Here is an 18,771-nt window from a genome sequence, read left to right on the forward strand (position 1 = left end):
GTTGTGAACATAGTTTTTTCTGGATTTTTTTTTCTTTTAATATTTTTTATATTTTCAGATGGTGGATAAGTGAATCAGTGAATATTGATCCCGTGGATAAGGGAGTCCTACTATAATAATCTTAGAACTGCAGAGCTGGAAGGGAACCTATAGATCATTGGATCCATAAGGTCCCTTTCAGCTCTGCAGTTCTAAGAGGATGATGATGATGATGATGATGATGATGATGATGATGATGATGATGATGATGATTATTGTTGTTGTTGTTGTTGTTGTTGTTGTTGTTGTTGTTGCTGTTGCTGTTGCTGTTGCTGTTGCTGTTGTTGCTGTTGTTGTTGCTGCTGCTGCTGTTGCTGTTGCTGCTGCTGCTGTTGCTGTTGCTGTTGCTGTTGCTGCTGCTGCTGTTATCTCTCTCTTTCTTGACCAAGCACGGTTAGGAGCAAACAATATTGTGCTAAAACAGGGTCAGGTGCTTAAATGTGGTTACCCTTTTAATTTCCAACAGTGGCCTCAATAGTGTATCATCTTGGAGTATTCTGAAAAAGAGTGGTAAGCTCTTTCTGGAGTACTGTCAGTGAAAGTAGATGAGCCCAGCAGGATTTGCTGGTGAAGGGGATGGAGGTCCACAAACACTTGGCCCAGAGCTCCTTAAAAATGTTTAGTTGGCCCTGAGCTGGGATAGCGTTAATGGATATTGGAAAAACTATAGGCATAGCTTAAGCTGTATTAGTGAGCTGACACTGGAGCTTAAAGCATTACTCCAGTTATCATTTTTATACAAAAAGAAACAGGAGAAAAAAAACTTTTTTTTATTACATGTTGGAAAATTTGTTCCTGAAAATCTCAAACCTAATATGGAACAAAACTTTGTTCAAGCTACTGACTGAGAATTAAGGTTAAACTTTAAAACAACAACAACCTGCAAAGGTGAAGAACCTGCAGTCTCAACTAAGAGAAATTGTGACCTAATAATTACGATAAGTAACTGTTTAAGATCATTTTAATATACAGTGGGGTCTTGACTTAAGAACGGCTCGAGTTAAGAACATTTTGACTTAAGAACCGCTCTCATAGGAAAATATTGACTTGACTTAAGTACTTAGATTTGAGTTAAGAACTGAAAAAAAACCCACGTGGGAGGCAGGGAAAGTGCAAAATGTGAACTTTTAGTTAACTGTTGGCCAGTGAAAAGGGTGCCTGTCTGCTTCCTCACTCCTCCCAGCGTTTAGAGAGTGAATTGGCAGACAGTCTTCGGACTGCCTGGTACTTGTACTGCCTGGACTGTATTTTCCCTGCCTTCCCTGAACCTTTCTTGACCTAAGAAAAAAAGAAACAAAATATCCCCCCTCTAGTGGTCAAAGGCGGAATAGCAGCTTCCCATTAGTTTCTATGGACGGAAAAGAGCAGATACGGATCAAATGGTTTTCAATGCATTCCTATGGGAAATGCAGATTTGACCTGAGAACTTTTTGACTTGAGAACCACCTTCCAATACGGATTAAGTTCTCAAGTCAAGACCCCACTGTATTGGATTTGTCCTGCATTTGGTCCTGTATCACCTTTATAAGCAGGGCTTGAAAAATGCAGTCCTCCACTCATCTGTGACATGTGAAAAATGCTGCCAGACGAGTCACAGCTCCCTCCCTCCCTGCCTCCTTCCCCTCTGCCTCTCTTTCTCTCTCTAATCCTGCAGTCCTCCCCTCCCCCCTCCCATTGCAAAAGGAAAACTGCCCCTTCTCGCAAGAAGAGTTTGAGCGGTACACAGAGATATAGCTCTGCAGGAGAATATAGAATAGTACCATGCTGGAGAATATGGAGATTCCCTGCTCCCAATTTTAACCAAACAAGGACACATCCTGGGGTGGAAGGGAACTGTGGCTCCTTAAGAGGTTGGGTGCTTTTGCTTTCAGATTTATTTTTGCTGGAGACATTCAGAAGAAAGGCATTCGAAATACAAGCTTCATGACCCCACAGGCATGCAGGTAATAAAGCAACCCAAGTCGAATCCCAATAAATTGCAAGGCTAAAGTTTGGTCATGCTGACTGGTGAAATTTTTGACCAACTAGTGAGACATTCTAAAAATTTTCAAGCCCAGTTTATAAGCTTGGAATTATAGGCAGAATTGAGGAGTGCTTTCTGGAAGACTGATCCTAGAGAATCTCAAGATACATGTGAACTAAGGAGGAAAAGCTAGCATTTTTATGCACTGCAAAATAATGCCTGCCCTGTTCTGGAGTGGAGGACCCTATGGCTGTTGAAACTTTTCTCAATACAGTATCCCACATCATGCCTTAATGGATGGAACAGTCAAAAGTTCATTTAAAGAGTTCCTGATTGAAACCGGCAACATCTGAAACATGCACCCAAGTGAAATGTACACAGTGACATAACCTAATCTGATTTTGAGGACCCCCACCTGTGGTATCTTTCCAATTAGTTTTAAGTAAGGTTGGGCTTGTTACATACAATGTGAAACCAAAGTAACGAGCAGGAAGAGAATTTGCATGGTCCTTTAGCCCATACGTGTCCTTTAGATTTTAATGTATAACTGCACCCAATCTGATGTTACATCATAGCAGGTCTCTAAAGTTGCCATGTAATGCCATCTCAGAGAATCAAAGCTCAAATGCACACAATCCCAAGAGAGCTGGGAGGAGGAATATAGCAGAATAACGGTGAATTTTCCAGTGTGTGAGCAAGAGAATTTCTCCTTAAAATGAAATTAATTAAGATGCTTCAATTTTAGTTTTTAATATATTGAGTTATAATTTCAGAGTTACATATTGAATATTTTGTGTTTCGTTCCATTGTGGCTATTTCCTAATAATGTTCCTGCCTGTCAGTATCAACCATATAGTATTAATATTAGGATGAAGTTATCAATGCATTATTAATATTTTATCACACATGCTGTTTTTGTCACATATGAACAAAAAGCCTAGCTGTTAGGTCTGGCGTTATTTTCAGCAGAATTAACTACTACAACTTCAGTCACAAGTAAATCCAAAGCATAACCCAAAATCGAATGTGTTTATATTTCTGGTATTTGATAACCCACCTCACAAAGACAAATATTTTTGAGAGTCAAGTGTTTTCTGCCTTCCATTTTTATTTTCCATTTATTTGATTAGGAAAAGCTCACAAAGGCAGCTCTCTCATTTCTACTTATAAAATCCAACTCATCCCCCTCCTGCCACGCTCCCTCCTCTTTGAGAGCCAAAGACACCAGGCGTGGTTGCAGTTTGCACAAAACCAACAACTGTTAAAATGTGTACCTGGTTTAAAACTCTGACTTCTCCATTCTAACCACCTTCCTCAGTATTTTTCTGTTCCCACACAGAGCAGGAAACAGGCTGAAATGTACTTCGCACATGTGCCATGAAAACTGTGGCTTGAAACCACCACTAGCAGGAGCCACTGTCTACTCTGAGGATCCACATAGTGTTTGCTGTGGTTTTGTGAAGCTACAGCGACCCCCGATGTTCACACAGACACATTGCAGTTTCCATAGCTCCTGGCAGCTCCTGTGCCATAAGCAGGAGCAGGGCAATCTCTCTCTCTTCATGTGAGCGAAGCTGAAGATGGACTGCTGGCATCCATTCCCTGATTGTCAAAAAATGCAAGGTTCCTCCCGGAGTTAAAAATCACCCTAGCCCAAAGCATTGTGGTCAGATTAGTCATCAGCAAAACAAGCTGCAGTCCCCAGCGGTCCTCTCAAAGCCAGGGTGCTAGCTAGCTCAGCTTCCAAAACAAAAAGAGTAAGGCTCTAGTCCTTGTGGAACCTGAAATGAAAGGAGCTTGCTAACACATTTCACTCCTTTAACCAATGAAGGCATGACAGGCATTCCAGATACTGTGCTAGCTAGAGAGATAAAGGCAAAGTGGCTATTTGCCTATAGAAGGGGCTTTCTGCTTAATGTCCTTATTGTTAGTTGGCACTCCTGAGGCAGTGATTTTTGTCCATAGAAAATACCTGGAAAATCCAGAAAGTGCAGTTGTGATTGGGCAGTATTAGCATGTCTAGGGCACAACAAGAGCTGGCATCAACAACAGGTATTCCCCCTGTGAGTTTAATGGAGCTTCACATACAGTCATCACCCACTGCTCATAATTTCCCTTGTGTTTTTTTTCCACTTCCATCTTTTTCCTCATTACAGAAAGAAAAACAGTACGTTGCCTGCTAAAGTGACGAACCTTCTGCCTGAAAATGCTCTCTTACTCAACAGCAGGTTAAGGCTGTCAGGGGTTACTAGTCATGATGGCTATGATATATTTCTTACAGTATCAGAGGAAATATCCCAGCAGTTGCTGGGAAAGATGGAGAAAGAGCCCCATTGCCCTCCTGTCTTGCCTGTAGGTTTGTGGCTGGGCACTATGAGAAGAGAATCTTGTATTAGGTGGGCTTTTGCTCTTCTTGTGTTTGTTTATTTATTTATTTATTTATTTATTTATTTATTTATTTATTTATTTATTTATTTATTTATTTATTTATTTATTTATTTATTTATTTACTTACTTACTTACTTACTTATTTATTTATTTATTTATTTATTTATTGTCATCGTAAGTATATACATGATTTCTGAACATGTATGTGTAGGCTTGCATCGTTAAAGCTTAAACTGAGCCTACCAAATAGGAGCAGGGCAAGAAAGAAATAAGAGGATGCTCTTTCAAATTTGGTATTAAATTATAGAAGTACAAGGGTTTAAAAACACAAATATTTAAAAAAAATTTTGTTACACTACTGAAAGCAATTAAACCAGTCATTTTCTCCCCACTAGTCTCTATATGATTTTTCAGTGTGGTGTAGTGGATAGATGGACTGGGACTCAAGAGGGTTGGGTTTGAATCTTCCCACTCAGCCATAGAAACTCACTGGGGAAGTGGAACTGGTAAAACTGCTCCTTAAATACCGTATCTCACTTTGCTTGAAAACTCTTTTAGGTTCGAGTTCGATGGCATCCTTCAGTCTCGAAAGACTATGGTATCGTGCTCTTTATCGAGGACTTGGAACAGCGTCTAGTGTGGCTGAGAAGGCCAACTCGAGAGTGACAATCCCTTCCACACTGAAGACACATCCAATCTGTCCCCTGTCCAGATCCCGGATTTTGCTGCTTTTGTAACTGCCTCTTTGCCTCGGCCTGCTGGACAAGGGTCTCTTCAAATTGGGAGAGGCCATGATGCACCACCTGCCTCCAGGCTGAACGCTCAGATGTCAAGGTTTCCCATCTGTTGAGATCCATTCCTAAGGCCTTCAGATCCCGCTTGCAGATGTCCTTGTGTCGAAGCTGTGGTCTACCTCTGGGGCGATTTCCCTGCACTAATTCTTCATACAGGAGATCTTTTGGAATCCGACCATCAGCCATTCTCACGACATGCCCAAGCCAACGTAGACGTCGCTGTTTCAGTAATGTATATATGCTAAAAATTCCAGCTTGTTCTAGGACTACTCTATTTGGAACTTTATCCTGCCAAGTGATACAAAAAATGTGTCAGAGGCAACGCATATGGAACGTGTTCAGCTTCCTCTCCTGCCGTGCACAAAGGGTCCAGGACTCACTGCAGTACAGGAGTGTGCTCAGGACACAGGCTCTATAGACCTGGATCTTGGTATATGTCGTCAGCTTCTTATTGAGCCATACTCTCTTTGTGAGTCTTGAGAACATGGTAGCTGCTTTCCCGATGCGTTTATCCAGCTATAGGTTGATTCCAGCTTGACAGCACATAATAAAACGATTGCTTTTTGTGTATTTCCAAGTGGTGTATTTCCATGGTGGTGGTTGCTTTTGTCTCTAGTGTACATGCACATAAATATCTTCGCACCATAAGGTACCACGCATAACTAGATAGCCCAGTCAATCAGTAAAGAAGAGAGGTCATGTCTGAATGAGCAAGGGGCGCAATTCTAACTAACCAAGATGGTGAAGTTGAAACGAGGCTGGTTGAAGCTGTGCTGAATCTCAGTCCTTTCCCTGCTCTCATCTTGACAGCATAGCTAGCAGCTGTGTCTCTCAAAGAGGTTTGGATCCAGCTTGGTCCACATTCTCCTTTGCCGCTTCCCAGATTTGACCTCTTTGTTGGTGGATCTGTGAGAAGGAACCTCGACCCATTCCATCTTTGAGTCAGGATTCCACTACCTCCCAGTCAGTCTGTGTTGTGGGGAAAAGCCTATGTACATTTCTAGTTATTGTAGTCCAAATCCTTCAGAACATTTGAGTTTCCCCCACTGAAATCCTTATAATTGCACCTTTCCTCACAAAACAGAGCTTGTTTGGAAACTCATTTATATCACCGCAGGACAAAAATCCCACGACTTTAACCTTCACGAAGTTGTCCCTAAAACAGCCATTTGCATATACAGTACCTCTCTTTTCTTGAGGGCAGCCAAGAAATCAGAGGACTGAAACTCAGAAGGGCAGCAATGAAGGAACTAGAAAAGATTGTCAAGTGTAAGGATGTGTCATTGGAGACCAAGACCCAGATCCTTCAGACTCTTGTATTTCTGATCACCATTTATAGGTGTAAAAGCTGGACAGTGAAGAAAGCTGACAAGAAAAAGATTCATTTCAAATGTGGTGCTGGAGAAGAGCTTTGCTGATACGCTAGACTGCCCGAAAGATGAACAAGTGGGTCCTAAATCAAATTAAGCCTGAACTATCTCTGGAGGCAAAAATGATGATACTGAAGCTGTTCTACTTCAGGCACATCCTGAGAAGGCAGGGTTTTATTTGTTGATTGATTTGATTTATATCCCGCCCATCTGGTATATTCTACCACTCTAGGAAAGTCAATCATGCTGGGAACGGAGGAAGACAGCAGGAAAGGAGGAAGACCCAACACGAGATGGACTGACTCCTCAAAGGAAACCACAAGTTTCGAGTTTGCAAGGGCTGAGCCTGGCAGCTAAGGGCCGCCATTTTGGAGCCCGCTCCTTCCCAGGGTCGGCGGACAACCAAAGCAGCCATCCGGGCCTGCCTCTCTTCTCTGACTCGATGGGGTGGAGCTTCAGGGGGGGGGCGGAGCTCCGGACGTCACATCCTGCTTGGGCCTTGTTGTGGGTTTTCTTTGAAAAGGAGAAAATATCCTTTTTTTTTTTTTGCTGTAAGCGGGGCGGACAGCCGTGTCGGTGTTTCCTTAAAGGAGGGGGGGGGGAGGCAGAAGAGGAGGAGGGCCCGCTTGATCTGTGGTCGGTTTTGTGGGGGGTTTGTGTGTGTGTGTTTTTTTAAAATATATTTTTCCAAGGAAGATTTCCTGAGGCTCTCGGGCGGGCTTGATCGGTGGCTGAGCCGGAGACTTGGAACAAAAGAGGCCCCCCCTCCCTCCTTTCCTCCTCCACCGCCGACGAGTTGGCAACAAAGAACCCTCTCGTGTGGGGGGAGAGAAAAAAGAAGAAAGCGGCCGGGAGGAAAGGCCGGTGGAGGGAGGGAGGGAGGGGATGCGGCATTAATCTTTTCCCCCCTGGAGGACTCGTGACTGGAGCGCACCCGTCCGTCGGGAGAGCCAAGAAGCGGGGAGGCGACGGCAACAAAGAGGATCCGGCCCGCGATGTGAGCAGCCCCACCTGCCTGCTTTGCCTGCCTGCGAGCCCTCGGGCGCCTTTGCCCTCAACCGGCTTTGGGGAGGGAGGGAGAGGGGGTTGGCGGCGAGGATGGGTAGACGCCTCCCAAGGCTGCGCGTCCAGATTGGCACACGCACACCTTCACACGCACACCCCGTGTTTCCCCGCCTCGGATCTGCGGCTTTGGGCAGCGCCGAGGCGAGGCCCCGCTCAGGGATTCACAAAGGAAGCCGCGGCGGCGGGGGGGGGGGAAGTCCGGGGAAAGAGGGGCTGGGAGAGGCAGCGGCAGCAGGCCGAAGGGGTGTGTGTAAAATACGGAGCCAGCAGGTGTTTGTGGTGCGGGGCACGCGGGGCCGGTGTGTGTGTGTGTGAACCGCCCCCCCCCCGGGCGCGTCCGACCCGCTCTTCCCTCAAGACCGCTCTGCTGGCGTATGGTCTAGGGCAGCCCCCCCCCCAGCCTCGCGCCTTCCTGCCCGGTGGCTCCGCGTAGTGTGGATGGCTTTGTTTATGGGTGGGGTTTCGGGTGTACTTGAGGAGGGGGGTCGAATACACGCGCGGCGTGTGTCTGGTTTAGTTTTTGGAGGGAAAGGTTGGTCGGGGGGGGCCCGTGGAGAGTTTGGCTTGTGCTCACTGGGGGGGGGGAGAGAGGTGGCTCCTTGGAGCTGCCAGGGTTTGGGGTTCTCTTTCCTGCCTTTATAGAGCCCGAGATTTGGAAAGGATCTTAAACCTCCACCGCCACCCCCTTTGCCAACAGCAATCTCAACATAAATCCCTCCTTCTTCGTGCTTTTTAAAGATGCAGGGGCTCCGGTTGGCCTCCGAATTTGATTACCCTGGTGTACACATATGAAAACCAGTATGGCCTAATGGATGGGGTTTCCCATGCGGACTCAGGAGACCTGGATCCAAATCCCTGGAAGTTGAGTGGAGGGTGGCAGTGGTAAACCGGTGCTTTCTTGGGAGTCTTATCACATGCCTTGAAAGCCTTGTCAGGATCCCCATAAGTTAGATGCAACTTGATGGCATGTAACAATGACAGCACCATAGGTACACATAGTGTGTGAGTGTTGTAGAAGGCCAAACGTTAAAAGGGTGGCTGGGGAAGAGATTAAACCGGGTGGTGTAGTGTGAGGACAACTTGTACTGCGCTATAACATGAGTGCTTCTTAATAACTTTTTCATAACACTTGCCAAGATCTCCAGTTTTTGTTTGTTTCTGGGAAGCAAACAATAGCTGGAGAGATGTTGGTGGATGTTTATCAATATTTGTTAAGTGGTTAACCTGCTGGGTACTGTAGGTAGCTGCTACAGGACTATATTTAACAATGGTACTGTGGTGTTTTCTTGGCCCGGGATTACATGAAGACTAGGTTTACATGAAGCTGACATACATGTAATACTTGTATTTGAATTTTGTTTCCTTTATGGACAGCCCACCCTGTGTTTGAGGAAATTATGTTTCGGTTCATGAGAGATGGAGAGCCAGAAGATCCAATGTTTGTGATGTGAGTACGGTGCTTAAATCTTGCCTCCTGGGAGAGAAGTGGAGGATGAAGAGGAGGGTGTGGATTACTTTGCAGTCTAATGTTTTAATGAATCCTCCTTTCCTTCAGGGACCCTCTTGCCATCCACCATCAGCATGTGAACCGTGTACTCTCAGGTGGCTTTGGTTATAATCCCTTTCTCAGCATTGGCAATGGGACTGTACCTGGAACACGCCAGGCGAGCAGAAGAATGCAGGTAATGCAAAGCTAAGATTGGGGCTGGCTGTGTTCCCCCCTCCCTCTAATGACTATGAGAAAAGAAAGACAGAAAGGGCATATCTTGGAAAGATGTCTCTTTTCCAACGTTTACTCAGTTTTGAAAATGTTAAGAAATTGGGCACTCTCCAGAAACATGGCTAAACAAAGCCGGTCCATCTTGTGCTTCCCAGCAATAAAAACTGAGGAAACATACAAGTTGTGTTATTTTCCATTTAAAATATTTACATTCTGCCTTGCCATCCCACAAAACATTTTCATTGGCTCACAGAAATGGAAGCAATTGCATATTAAATCCCAAACCATGTCTGGAAATCAAACAGGCAAGGAGCAGCAGACAGCATCGCAAAAGGTGGGCTGAGACCACCCATGGGCTTCAGTTCACCTCTGAGGGTAGGGTGGGGTAGGGTGGGGGAAATCACGGAGCGGGGGCCTACCTGATGACTCCTTGTTTGACTGCCAGAGCCACTGCAGAGACTTTCAGTGGTTTCAGTGCCAGCTGAAGTGTCCTGCACATATAGTGTCTAGGCATGTGTGGGAGTGAGAGTTGATGAGACAACAAGGTTGTGAGGCATGTGGAGTTGAAGGGAGGAAAGAGGAAATGGCTGACAGATGGACAGAGCGTCTGGCTTGGTGTGAGGGAAGGAAGCGAAAGTGAGAATACGGGAGGAGAAAAAATAATTTTGAACTGTGTTTTATGAGTTGACTTGAGGCTTTGCTTCAAAATGCAGTATAAAAATGATTCAAATAAGTAAAAGGACAGATAGCTTGCAGGTGTGCAAGAGGAAAAGGCTACTCCTGCACTTTCTGGTCCAGGTGACAGCTGCTTCCCTTGCCTCAGAAGAGCAACCTGATAAAGGACAGCGGCCCTGCACCCTGGAGAGGCTGGAGGAAGGCAGCAGTGGGCTACTGGACTGAGTAAAGATGGCTAGGAGGCAGAGAGACAGTGTCTCTCTCCTGTGAAAGAAAAGGTTAATAAAAGAGGAAATAAAAGAGGTGGTTAAGAAAGTGAAGCTGTTGTATAGGAATCAATTGTAGAAGCAGGCGGAGGAAGTGGTAAAATCAACTGGAGTAGTATAGAGGTTAAGGTACAGATCTTAGGGAGAGTTTTCTGTCCCCCATCTGCCTACCAACTACACTTCATTGTAAAGATTCTCAGATTTCTACCTAAAAGGCAGCAAGAGAGGAAGGTCAGCTTCCTTCTTTCCTAGCAAACAATCTGGCTTGCCTCCTCATCTAGAGACAAAGGGAGGGATGGTGGCAGGTTAGGGTTAGAGCCCTACAAAACTGGCCTGCCTTGCAAGACAGGTGCCATATGAAACTGCTTATCATGCTTCATGAATTGGGCTTCTTTACTGTCCTTTCAGAGAACTGATGAAGAATGCACTGGTCCCAGGACAGTGATTTGGATGGGGGAAATTAAATGGCATTGTACCAGTTCATCCCCTGGTTTTGCTTGCCCTTCCTTGTCTAGTTGCTCATGCATAAGAGCACCTATCTTCTTACTGTGTTTCATTTGGGGGGAGCTCTTTCAAAAGTAGTTGGAAAGTCCCAAGTATACATTTTCTGTTTTATGTTTATAGATGTCATCAGGTTTTAAACATTTGTGAGGCAAGATGTACAGATTCTTATTCAGCAAGGCTTGTTAATTTAAATATTGATAATAGCCATCTACTTGTTTACCTAAGACAATAGTTAAGCAGCCTTATTTTTAGTTTGCTGGGATTCCCCTGATTCTTCTTTAAGAATGGTTTTATTCTGGTCACCATGTAATCTTTTGGCAAGGAAATTATTTTTCAGATGATGATATACATTTGTAGCAATATTTTAGTTCTGTAAGAATGCTCTGCTGATGTGACCTGAAATGTTGTTACTTATCATGTCAATTGCTAGTTTAGTAAATTAAGTATTAGTCCATTCCTGAAAATAATAGTTTAGGCAGAGAGTTCTCTCTAATAATGGCTGTGGTTAAGAATTATGCAAAATACTATTTTAACTGCTACTACCTTTTTTCTGTCTTCCCTTTGCTCACCCACTTACTATATACTGTACTTGCCGGCATATAAGACTACTTTTTTGCCCTGAAAAACATGCCTCCAAGTTGGGGGGGGTCGTCTTATACGCCGGGTGCACTTCAGTTGGGATAGACATAGCTGCCCATAGTGGCCTTCCAATGCTCGCCCGGTGCCCATAGTAGCCTGCCCACCTCATTCTACATACCGTCCAGTATCACATGGTATCCAGCATAGCCGTGGTGAGCATCAGCAACGAGACAGGAGTGCCAGCCTTTTCGATGTGACCGGCCTGTTCTGCTCGGCGGGAAGCAGTGGTGCTCCAGCCCACCCCTTGTCTACGCAGAGCTCACACATGCGCACTTGTGCACTAGTGCTGGTCACAGGGAGATGCAGGGGCGGGCCGGAGGCGCTGCAGTCGCGCTGCGGCCGTACAATGGTGACAATGAATAGCACCTTTTATTTGGTGTGTGGAAGGTGTGCGGAAGAGGGGGTAGTATATGGCGAGTATATAACAAACACTATATTTTGAGTGGAAATGTTGGGGGGTCGTCTTATATGCCCAGTCTTATACGCCGGCAAATACGGTACTGTTTTCCTTTAAGAGTCCTGTAGTCTCTCTCCCATATTTCATGCTTCTGATATAGTTAAACATTGTTTTTAAAAAAAACAATTTAACCATTTGACTCTCAGATTTTATTTCTTTGTGTTTGTGTATGTTCTACCAAATATTTGGCATGCATAGGATCCTTGTGCATCTAACTGTTGAATTGTATGTGTGTGTGTGTGTGTACTTTCTCAGTTTGGGAGGATTTCCAGTTTTTAAAGGAAATATTTAAAGTTTTAGCATTTTTGTCAGTATGGGTAGATAGTGTTTTCCTTTTCAGACTTATATCTAACATTTGTAATCTGTGTGATGTATTTTTCTGAGCCTCCTAATAACGTCTTTTAATTGTATAATGGGTCCCTTTATCCCTTTTTACTCCAGGATATTATAAGATTTATTATGAAACGTAGAATCTAATTATTTGTATGCCTCTGTCCTTTTACAGGCAGGAACTATTTCACCGTTTGGGATGATTGGAATGGTGAGCCCTAGTTTTCTTTTTCCCTCCCATGCCTGTCCCCTCAAATGTGCTTCTCAAGTGCAAGTTCTCTGAACAACATCCCAGATTTTTTCTGTCACAGACTTTTATTTTGAAATGAACAGAATAAGGAGGACTGTCAAAATGTGTGCTGTTTAGTTCACAGGTGAGAAGCGCAGGAACACGTGGCCAAAAAGGGGAAAGGAGTTTCTTTCTTACCTCTTTGCAAGAGGAAGGCCAAGAGCAGGAAATGTCCTATAAAACATTCCCAGAATGCTGGAGATCAAGAGTATGGCAGAATGAGACAAGGACAGAAAACTTATTTGACTAATATGTTCAGCTAGATAGGTTGGAGAGAAGTAGTAGGAGTGAAAGCATCAGCTCTCCTGCCTCAAGAGCACCTGCCAGATCCAGACAGCCCTGGGCAGAATTGCATCAGACATTGGGTTATTGGCAAAGGTGAATGAGAGGGATACTTGGGTCCATAGATGTTGGTTTAGTTTCCTAGCTAAGTTCTCAGCGCGTTCCTCCCTTTATTCATTTATTGCATACATTGGTAAAGAGTTTCTATGTAACAATTCTAATTAGCTTCTGTAGTTGTAGATGTAAAGTGGCACCAATATAATGTAACTGAAGTGTGAGGAATGTGTGTCACTCGGATGGTGCTGGGCTACAACCCCCATCATCCCTAGTCATTATAGCCAAGAGTGAGGAATTATGGTAGCTGTAGGCCGGTGATCTTCGGGGTCACATCCTGGCTGTCATGATTTAGAGCTTTAGATATGCAACAGGGAAACGAATGAAAATCCCTGTTAACCCATGAAGCTTACTAGAAGCCTCTGAACTTGATGATAAAGATACATGATTTGGGGAGGAATCACATGTATTGTCTTGGGAGGAAAAGCTTGTTTTAATGTTTTCAGTACATATTTGCTAAATAGAAAAGTGGTTGCTAATCTGAGTGTGATTCAGAGAATGTGCCCTTCAGTTCAGGGTATACCCCCTTGCGGAGTAGCTATCACTCAAAACCCACCTTCTGTCAGAAGCATAAGTACTGTTCCTTCTGCTAAAGCATCGTTTCACAATGTATCATGGCTAAACACATCTCTTACACCAAACCTCCATTCTCTTCAGGCAGGTGGTTTTATGGACATGTTTGGAATGATGAACGACATGATTGGCAACATGGTAAGATCCCTCTCTGTACCTCACTGTTGTTACTCAATAGTTGTATTTATTTTATTTATTTATTTATTTATTAAATTTATCCCCCCCCCCCCAAGACCATGTCTACTCGGGGCGGCTTACAACATAAAATATATCAATATAAAATATATATAATCATAAAAAATACAATTACTATATATTAGTTAAAAACAATTAACATTCTCCTACAATTAACCCAGTGATGTAATAATGGAAGATAGAGGTCTGTTTCATGCAGCCAGGAGGAAGGGGATGTGACTGATAGGAAGGCAGCTTCTCACTTTTGAGGGACTGTGCTAAAAAAACAAAGCAACCCCCCCAAAAAAGCCTAGTTTCTGCACTTTATATTGTCCTTATCACATCATATTAGGGGATAACACAAAGATTGGAAAAGCACCTTACGACTTTGGAATGCCTTTTCACATTGAGTGCATGGAGTGGAAAGCAGCCAGTTGTGCCGGGGCTTTTGAAGTATATGGAAGGCAAACAGTCACTGCTCATATAAAGGAGCAGCTTTTGGTGCAGGCTAGTAGGACACTTCTCTCTTCCTTCATCCCACTCTTGATACCAAAAGACCAGGGCCATGTAGAAGGAGTTCAAAAGAAACATAAAATTTGGTAGTATAAATGACATTTTTATGATTTTTGGCCTTTTTTTTTTTTTACAAAAATCACGTTCTTAGTGCATTGTTATGGGATATTATTATTAGGAATATTATTAGGAATATACTAGAACATTTCAAATTATTCTTGGAAATGAGTGAAAAGCATCTGCTGCAATCTCAACCAAGAGAATGACTGAATGGCATTTTCAGAGATGGGGTTTCAATGCCCTGTATATATCATACATCTCTCGCCTTATCTAGCAAAAACAACAACAACAACAACAACAAACACAGAACAGATTGTACTAACTAGTAAAAACTGTAGTGTAAGATCTGTAAAGAGAATTGTAGAAGGAAACTGGCTACATTAGGGCAAAGTTTATTCAAGTTGTAAAATCCATCTTTAATTGCTGCAAAGTTTTGCTTGAAAGCAGAAGTTTATTCCTTTAATAATTCTCCCCGTACTTTCTTGTAAGATACCTCAGCCTGCTTTGAGTGAGGTGGCCAGAGAACCCTGGCAGCACCAATATCTTTTTTCTTCTAGCTCCAGGAAGGTTTCTATTCATTCTTTCTCCTGGAACAACGCTAGTGAGAAAGAATAAATAGAAAGGTAGATAAACTATCTCTTGGAAGAAGAAGAGGTGAAAGACGAGGGTGGCAGAAGCAGTCATTTCCTGTCTTGGGCCGGAAGTAGATGCATTAAGATTGCTTACTTGCTTTGCTCTTTCTCGCCCTTCCTAGGAGCACATGACGAGTGGTGCCAACTGCCAGACATTTACTTCCTCCACAGTCATATCCTACTCAAATCTGGGGGACGGCCCCAAAGTGTATCAGGAGACCTCGGAGACACGCTCAGCACCCGGTGGGGTAAGAGGCTTCTGTCTCTAACTCAAATCAGACCTATAGATTCCTGGTTTTGCTGGCTGTATGTAAGCATGAATGCAGAGTGGGAGCACTGAAGGTCAGCAGATAAAGCTTAGAGCAAGAAATTGGACCTATTGTCTAGTGATCCTTACATAGCCAATAGATAGTGATGAACTGGAATGTGTCCAGAAGAGGGTGACCAAAACAGTGGAAAATATGGAAGCCAAGCTATGCATGTTTTGTACGGAGGAATTTATTTATTTATTTAACTTATGTGCCACCCACATACCCAAAGGAATGAAGACCGAGAGGTGCTTTGACAGCCCTGTTCAGATATAGAAAGGCTGTTGCACGGAAGACAGCATGACCTTGTTTTCTACTACTTAGGAGGGAATTCTTTGTGTGATTATTTGGAATCTTTATTTAAACAACAGGTTTGATTAGAAGAGATTCCAAATAAACATAGGAGAATTTCCTCGCAGTAAGTGGGACAGAGTACTATGGAAGGCAGTAGACTCTTTTGTTAGACTTTTTGAAAATAGACCATTTCGTGCTTGAGGGGATGAATTAGAGAGGTTGCTCTGCAGTTCAATGATTGTCAAGTTGAAAGCAGATTTATAGGTTCCTGCTTAGGCAACATTAAGTAATCTGAAGAGTCCTCCCAGTCACACCAGCAACATTTGGATGCTTGCTTAGTGATGACGTGTTCTCTGGCTCTCAGATCCGAGAGACAAGGCGGACGGTGCGAGATTCGGACAGCGGCCTGGAGCAGATGTCAATAGGCCACCACATCCGGGAACGTGCACACATCATGCAGCGTTCGCGCAACCATCGCACGGGTGACCAAGAGGAGAGGCAAGACTACATCAACCTGGATGAGAGTGAGTCTTCCGAGCAGCCCTGCCCCTTTCCTAGAGTCGTTGGCTAGCCTCAACCCCACTCAGTGGGTGCCTCTCCTCTCCCAATTTTCAGGTGATGCAGCCGCATTTGATGATGAATGGAGGAGAGAGACATCCCGCTTCCGGACGCAGAGAGGGCTGGATTACCGGCGTCATGAGGGAAACAATGGCCGTAGGGCCGAAGGGACCCGTCTTGCTATACAGGGACCAGAGGAGTCCCCAACAAGACAGTCGCGCCGGTACGACTGGTGAATCCAGAGTAGACTTAAGGGGGGGTGCATTGCGGTCACCCCCAGATCTACCTTCCTGCTCTTGTAAGTCTTAACCTTGGCCCCTTGCACTGTGCCCAGTATGTGTCTCATCATCTTAGATGAGGGAGGTACAACCTGGTGACCCAGGCCCTTTTTTCAGTATGAGGTTGATCTGCATCTTAGTGCCAAGCGGTGCTCTCCTTTTAAAGTTCCTCTTAGCATACACAGAAAATGGTGCAAATAGAAAAGCAGAATACTGTCTAAAAGCAACAGAGTGTTACAGTCTCTTGGTCTCCTAGCAAACATGGCTGCTGTGAATAAGCCTTAGGAGAAACATTTGCAGTTCCATCCTCAGCTACGTGTAATATGTATCTGTATCCAAAGTTCTGGGCAGTGGTCCATGCCTTTGATGAAGTGGACTCTAGTCCACGAAGGCTAATGCCTCAAATTGCTAGCCTTAGGTGCCACAGTACTCTCTTGCTCTTGCTGCAATAGGCTAATAGTGGCTACCCCTCTGGAAATTCATAAGAAGGGTATATATGTATTTTTTCCAACAAGAGCTGTTTGTTGGCGGCAGTAGTGGAGAGGTTCTAGAAAGTAAAGGAAATGAGGGGTCATTCTAGAGGTGATGCTTTTATGAAATTGAAACAAACACTTCAAAACAAAGCAGGGGTATGACTCATTTGGTTCCTGGGGTAGTTCTGTTCCTGAAATTAAGCATGTCAGAGCCTTGTGCATCCTTTGATGGGAGACCACCTGGGAACTCCTATCTACGTCACTCTGAAGTAGCTTAGTTGGAAGGCAGCATGCAAGTAGAATTTTTAGAAGATACAGGCCAAGGCCGTTTGCTGTGTTCAAAACAGGTCTGAAGGAGGGCCTGTGCTTTTTCAAGGCAACCCAGCTCTGCAAAGAGATTTGGAAGCTCCTGCTTTTATCAATCACTTGCTCATCTGATACTGTCTTGTCCAGATGCATCTCTTGACATGCTGGGCTCATGAGCTTCCCAAAAGGCAAAGTTTTCTTTCCTGTAGCCTTTCTTTCGAGCCACAGGTACTAATAATTAAAAAAATCAACCAACATTTCAAAGAAATTTCATATTGACTTCAGTGAGGCTTAGTTAAAGTTTAATAGGTTTCCTGCCGTAGAGAGCTTTGAATCTGGGGTGACTGGCATCGCTTCTTCTCTTCAGGAATCCTTGGAATAAAAACAGGTTTTCAGCGAAGAGAATCACTTACTTGCAGAACCATGATGCTGAGGAAGAGGGTAGAGGGGACACAGGTAGAAGCGCCTTCAGCCACGAGTCACATGTGACGGAAGCTTTATGTCAGAAACTGGGCCTTTGAATGAAAGAGTGCAGATTCTCACCTGACTCCAGTGGCTGATGATGTTTAAAACTAGATCGCCCAAATTCTCATTAAAGTGGCAAACCTGTGCATGGGTTACACTTATCTCTGTCTACAGTTGGGAGATTGTATACATCCATTTTTTAAAATAATTCCTCCACATAGAAAATAGATTATGAGAAGTAAAGCTATAGCTTTCCTCCTCCTTATGCCAGAAATCATCTCCTTTATACAAAACTGAAGACCCAGCTTGCCGTTTGAAATGCTGTAGCCCAAATGCAAGTTGAGAATTTAATGAGATTTTGGTTGTGGGGATTTTGCGCCGAATGTCTTGCTCATCGTTGTTTTTTGTGTTCTTTTCCATTCCCTTTCCTTGACTTTATTACACTGACCTTAGCTGAAAGACCAATTTTTATTGTTTCTCTGCTTCTCTTCCTACCCTTCTGTTCAGGTACAGACAGTGAAATTCTGATGGCGAAGCCCCTACAAAACATCACTTGGACCTTCCTCAAGTTGAATACTAGCTTCCTGCCCTTCTTTTAAGATTTAAATTAAGTGACTAACTATCTGCACAGTTTTACTCCTTGCATAGAGCAGGTGGCCAAGGGGAATGTGAGGGACTTGTCCATGAATGAGTGACATGCCAGTTTTCCTTCTTTTTCCTCCAACTCCTACCTGTATTTCACTGAGCTCCCCAAACCCTCCTCTTAGTGTTGGGGGGGGGTGCAGGAGTAACCTCCCTGAGTTTTTGCCATCCTGTCGTATTTCCTGCTCCACGTTTGGCTGGTTCTGGAGATGTTATTTAATCTACTCACCCACCTCACGTGGCAAATCTCTGCTATTATTTTCAAGCACTTGGAAAAATAACCTTGAGCCACCTTTGCAGCCCGCCCGCCCGCCCGCCCTGAAAATGAGGTGCATGTGGAACCGTGCAAGGGACTCAGCGAGGTGTGGACAAACCAAACAGGCCCTACCTCTCTGCTTCAATCCAGTCAGTTCCCCATCTTATTAAATTTGATTTTGTGAAACTTGTAACTAGATGTTTACTGAGTTGAATAAAGAAATGAGACTTGTAAAGCAAACGGAGTCCGCCTCCTTGTTATGCTTTGTGCCTCTGAGTAGATATCCTGTTTCTACTAGGATGTAGAAATTCTGTTGGCTTTATATGACATGGTTGAGACACCTG

The 18,771-nt window shown here is 44.0% G+C and overlaps 1 protein-coding gene across 4 annotated transcripts; it reads left to right on the plus strand.

Annotated features, from left to right (window-relative positions):
• The first annotated feature begins 6,924 nt into the window (after window positions 1–6,924).
• MLF2 (myeloid leukemia factor 2) lies at window positions 6,925–18,667 on the plus strand. Of its 4 annotated transcripts, none has more exons than XM_020804182.3 (9): window positions 6,925–7,551; window positions 8,994–9,066; window positions 9,175–9,301; window positions 12,386–12,421; window positions 13,553–13,606; window positions 14,970–15,095; window positions 15,814–15,973; window positions 16,065–16,305; window positions 18,037–18,667. In XM_020804182.3, exons 2-8 carry the CDS (start codon window positions 9,017–9,019, stop codon window positions 16,241–16,243), a joined length of 732 nt encoding a protein of 243 aa, XP_020659841.1. In that variant the 5' UTR covers window positions 6,925–7,551; window positions 8,994–9,016; the 3' UTR covers window positions 16,244–16,305; window positions 18,037–18,667. The 4 variants fall into 4 exon arrangements, with proteins under 4 accessions (XP_020659841.1, XP_078240855.1, XP_072847884.1 ...); XM_078384729.1 differs by lacking the exon at window positions 6,925–7,551 and adding an exon at window positions 7,782–7,863 and having other exon boundaries at window positions 16,065–16,230; XM_072991783.2 differs by lacking the exon at window positions 6,925–7,551 and adding an exon at window positions 7,788–7,863.
• Window positions 18,668–18,771: the final 104 nt, after the last annotated feature.

Source organism: Pogona vitticeps, chromosome 2 (assembly GCF_051106095.1).
Source record: "Pogona vitticeps strain Pit_001003342236 chromosome 2, PviZW2.1, whole genome shotgun sequence".
In the NCBI taxonomy this organism is placed as follows: Eukaryota; Metazoa; Chordata; class Lepidosauria; order Squamata; family Agamidae; genus Pogona; species Pogona vitticeps.

Coding starts and splice junctions, on each gene's coding strand:
- MLF2 (XM_020804182.3), top strand. CDS start 9,017: ATGTTTCGGTTCATGAGAGATGGAGAGCCAGAAGATCCAATGTTTGTG. Junction 9,067..9,174: donor GAAGATCCAATGTTTGTGAT/GTGAGTACGGTG, acceptor CCTTTCCTTCAG/GGACCCTCTTGCCATCCACC. Junction 9,302..12,385: donor AGGCGAGCAGAAGAATGCAG/GTAATGCAAAGC, acceptor GTCCTTTTACAG/GCAGGAACTATTTCACCGTT.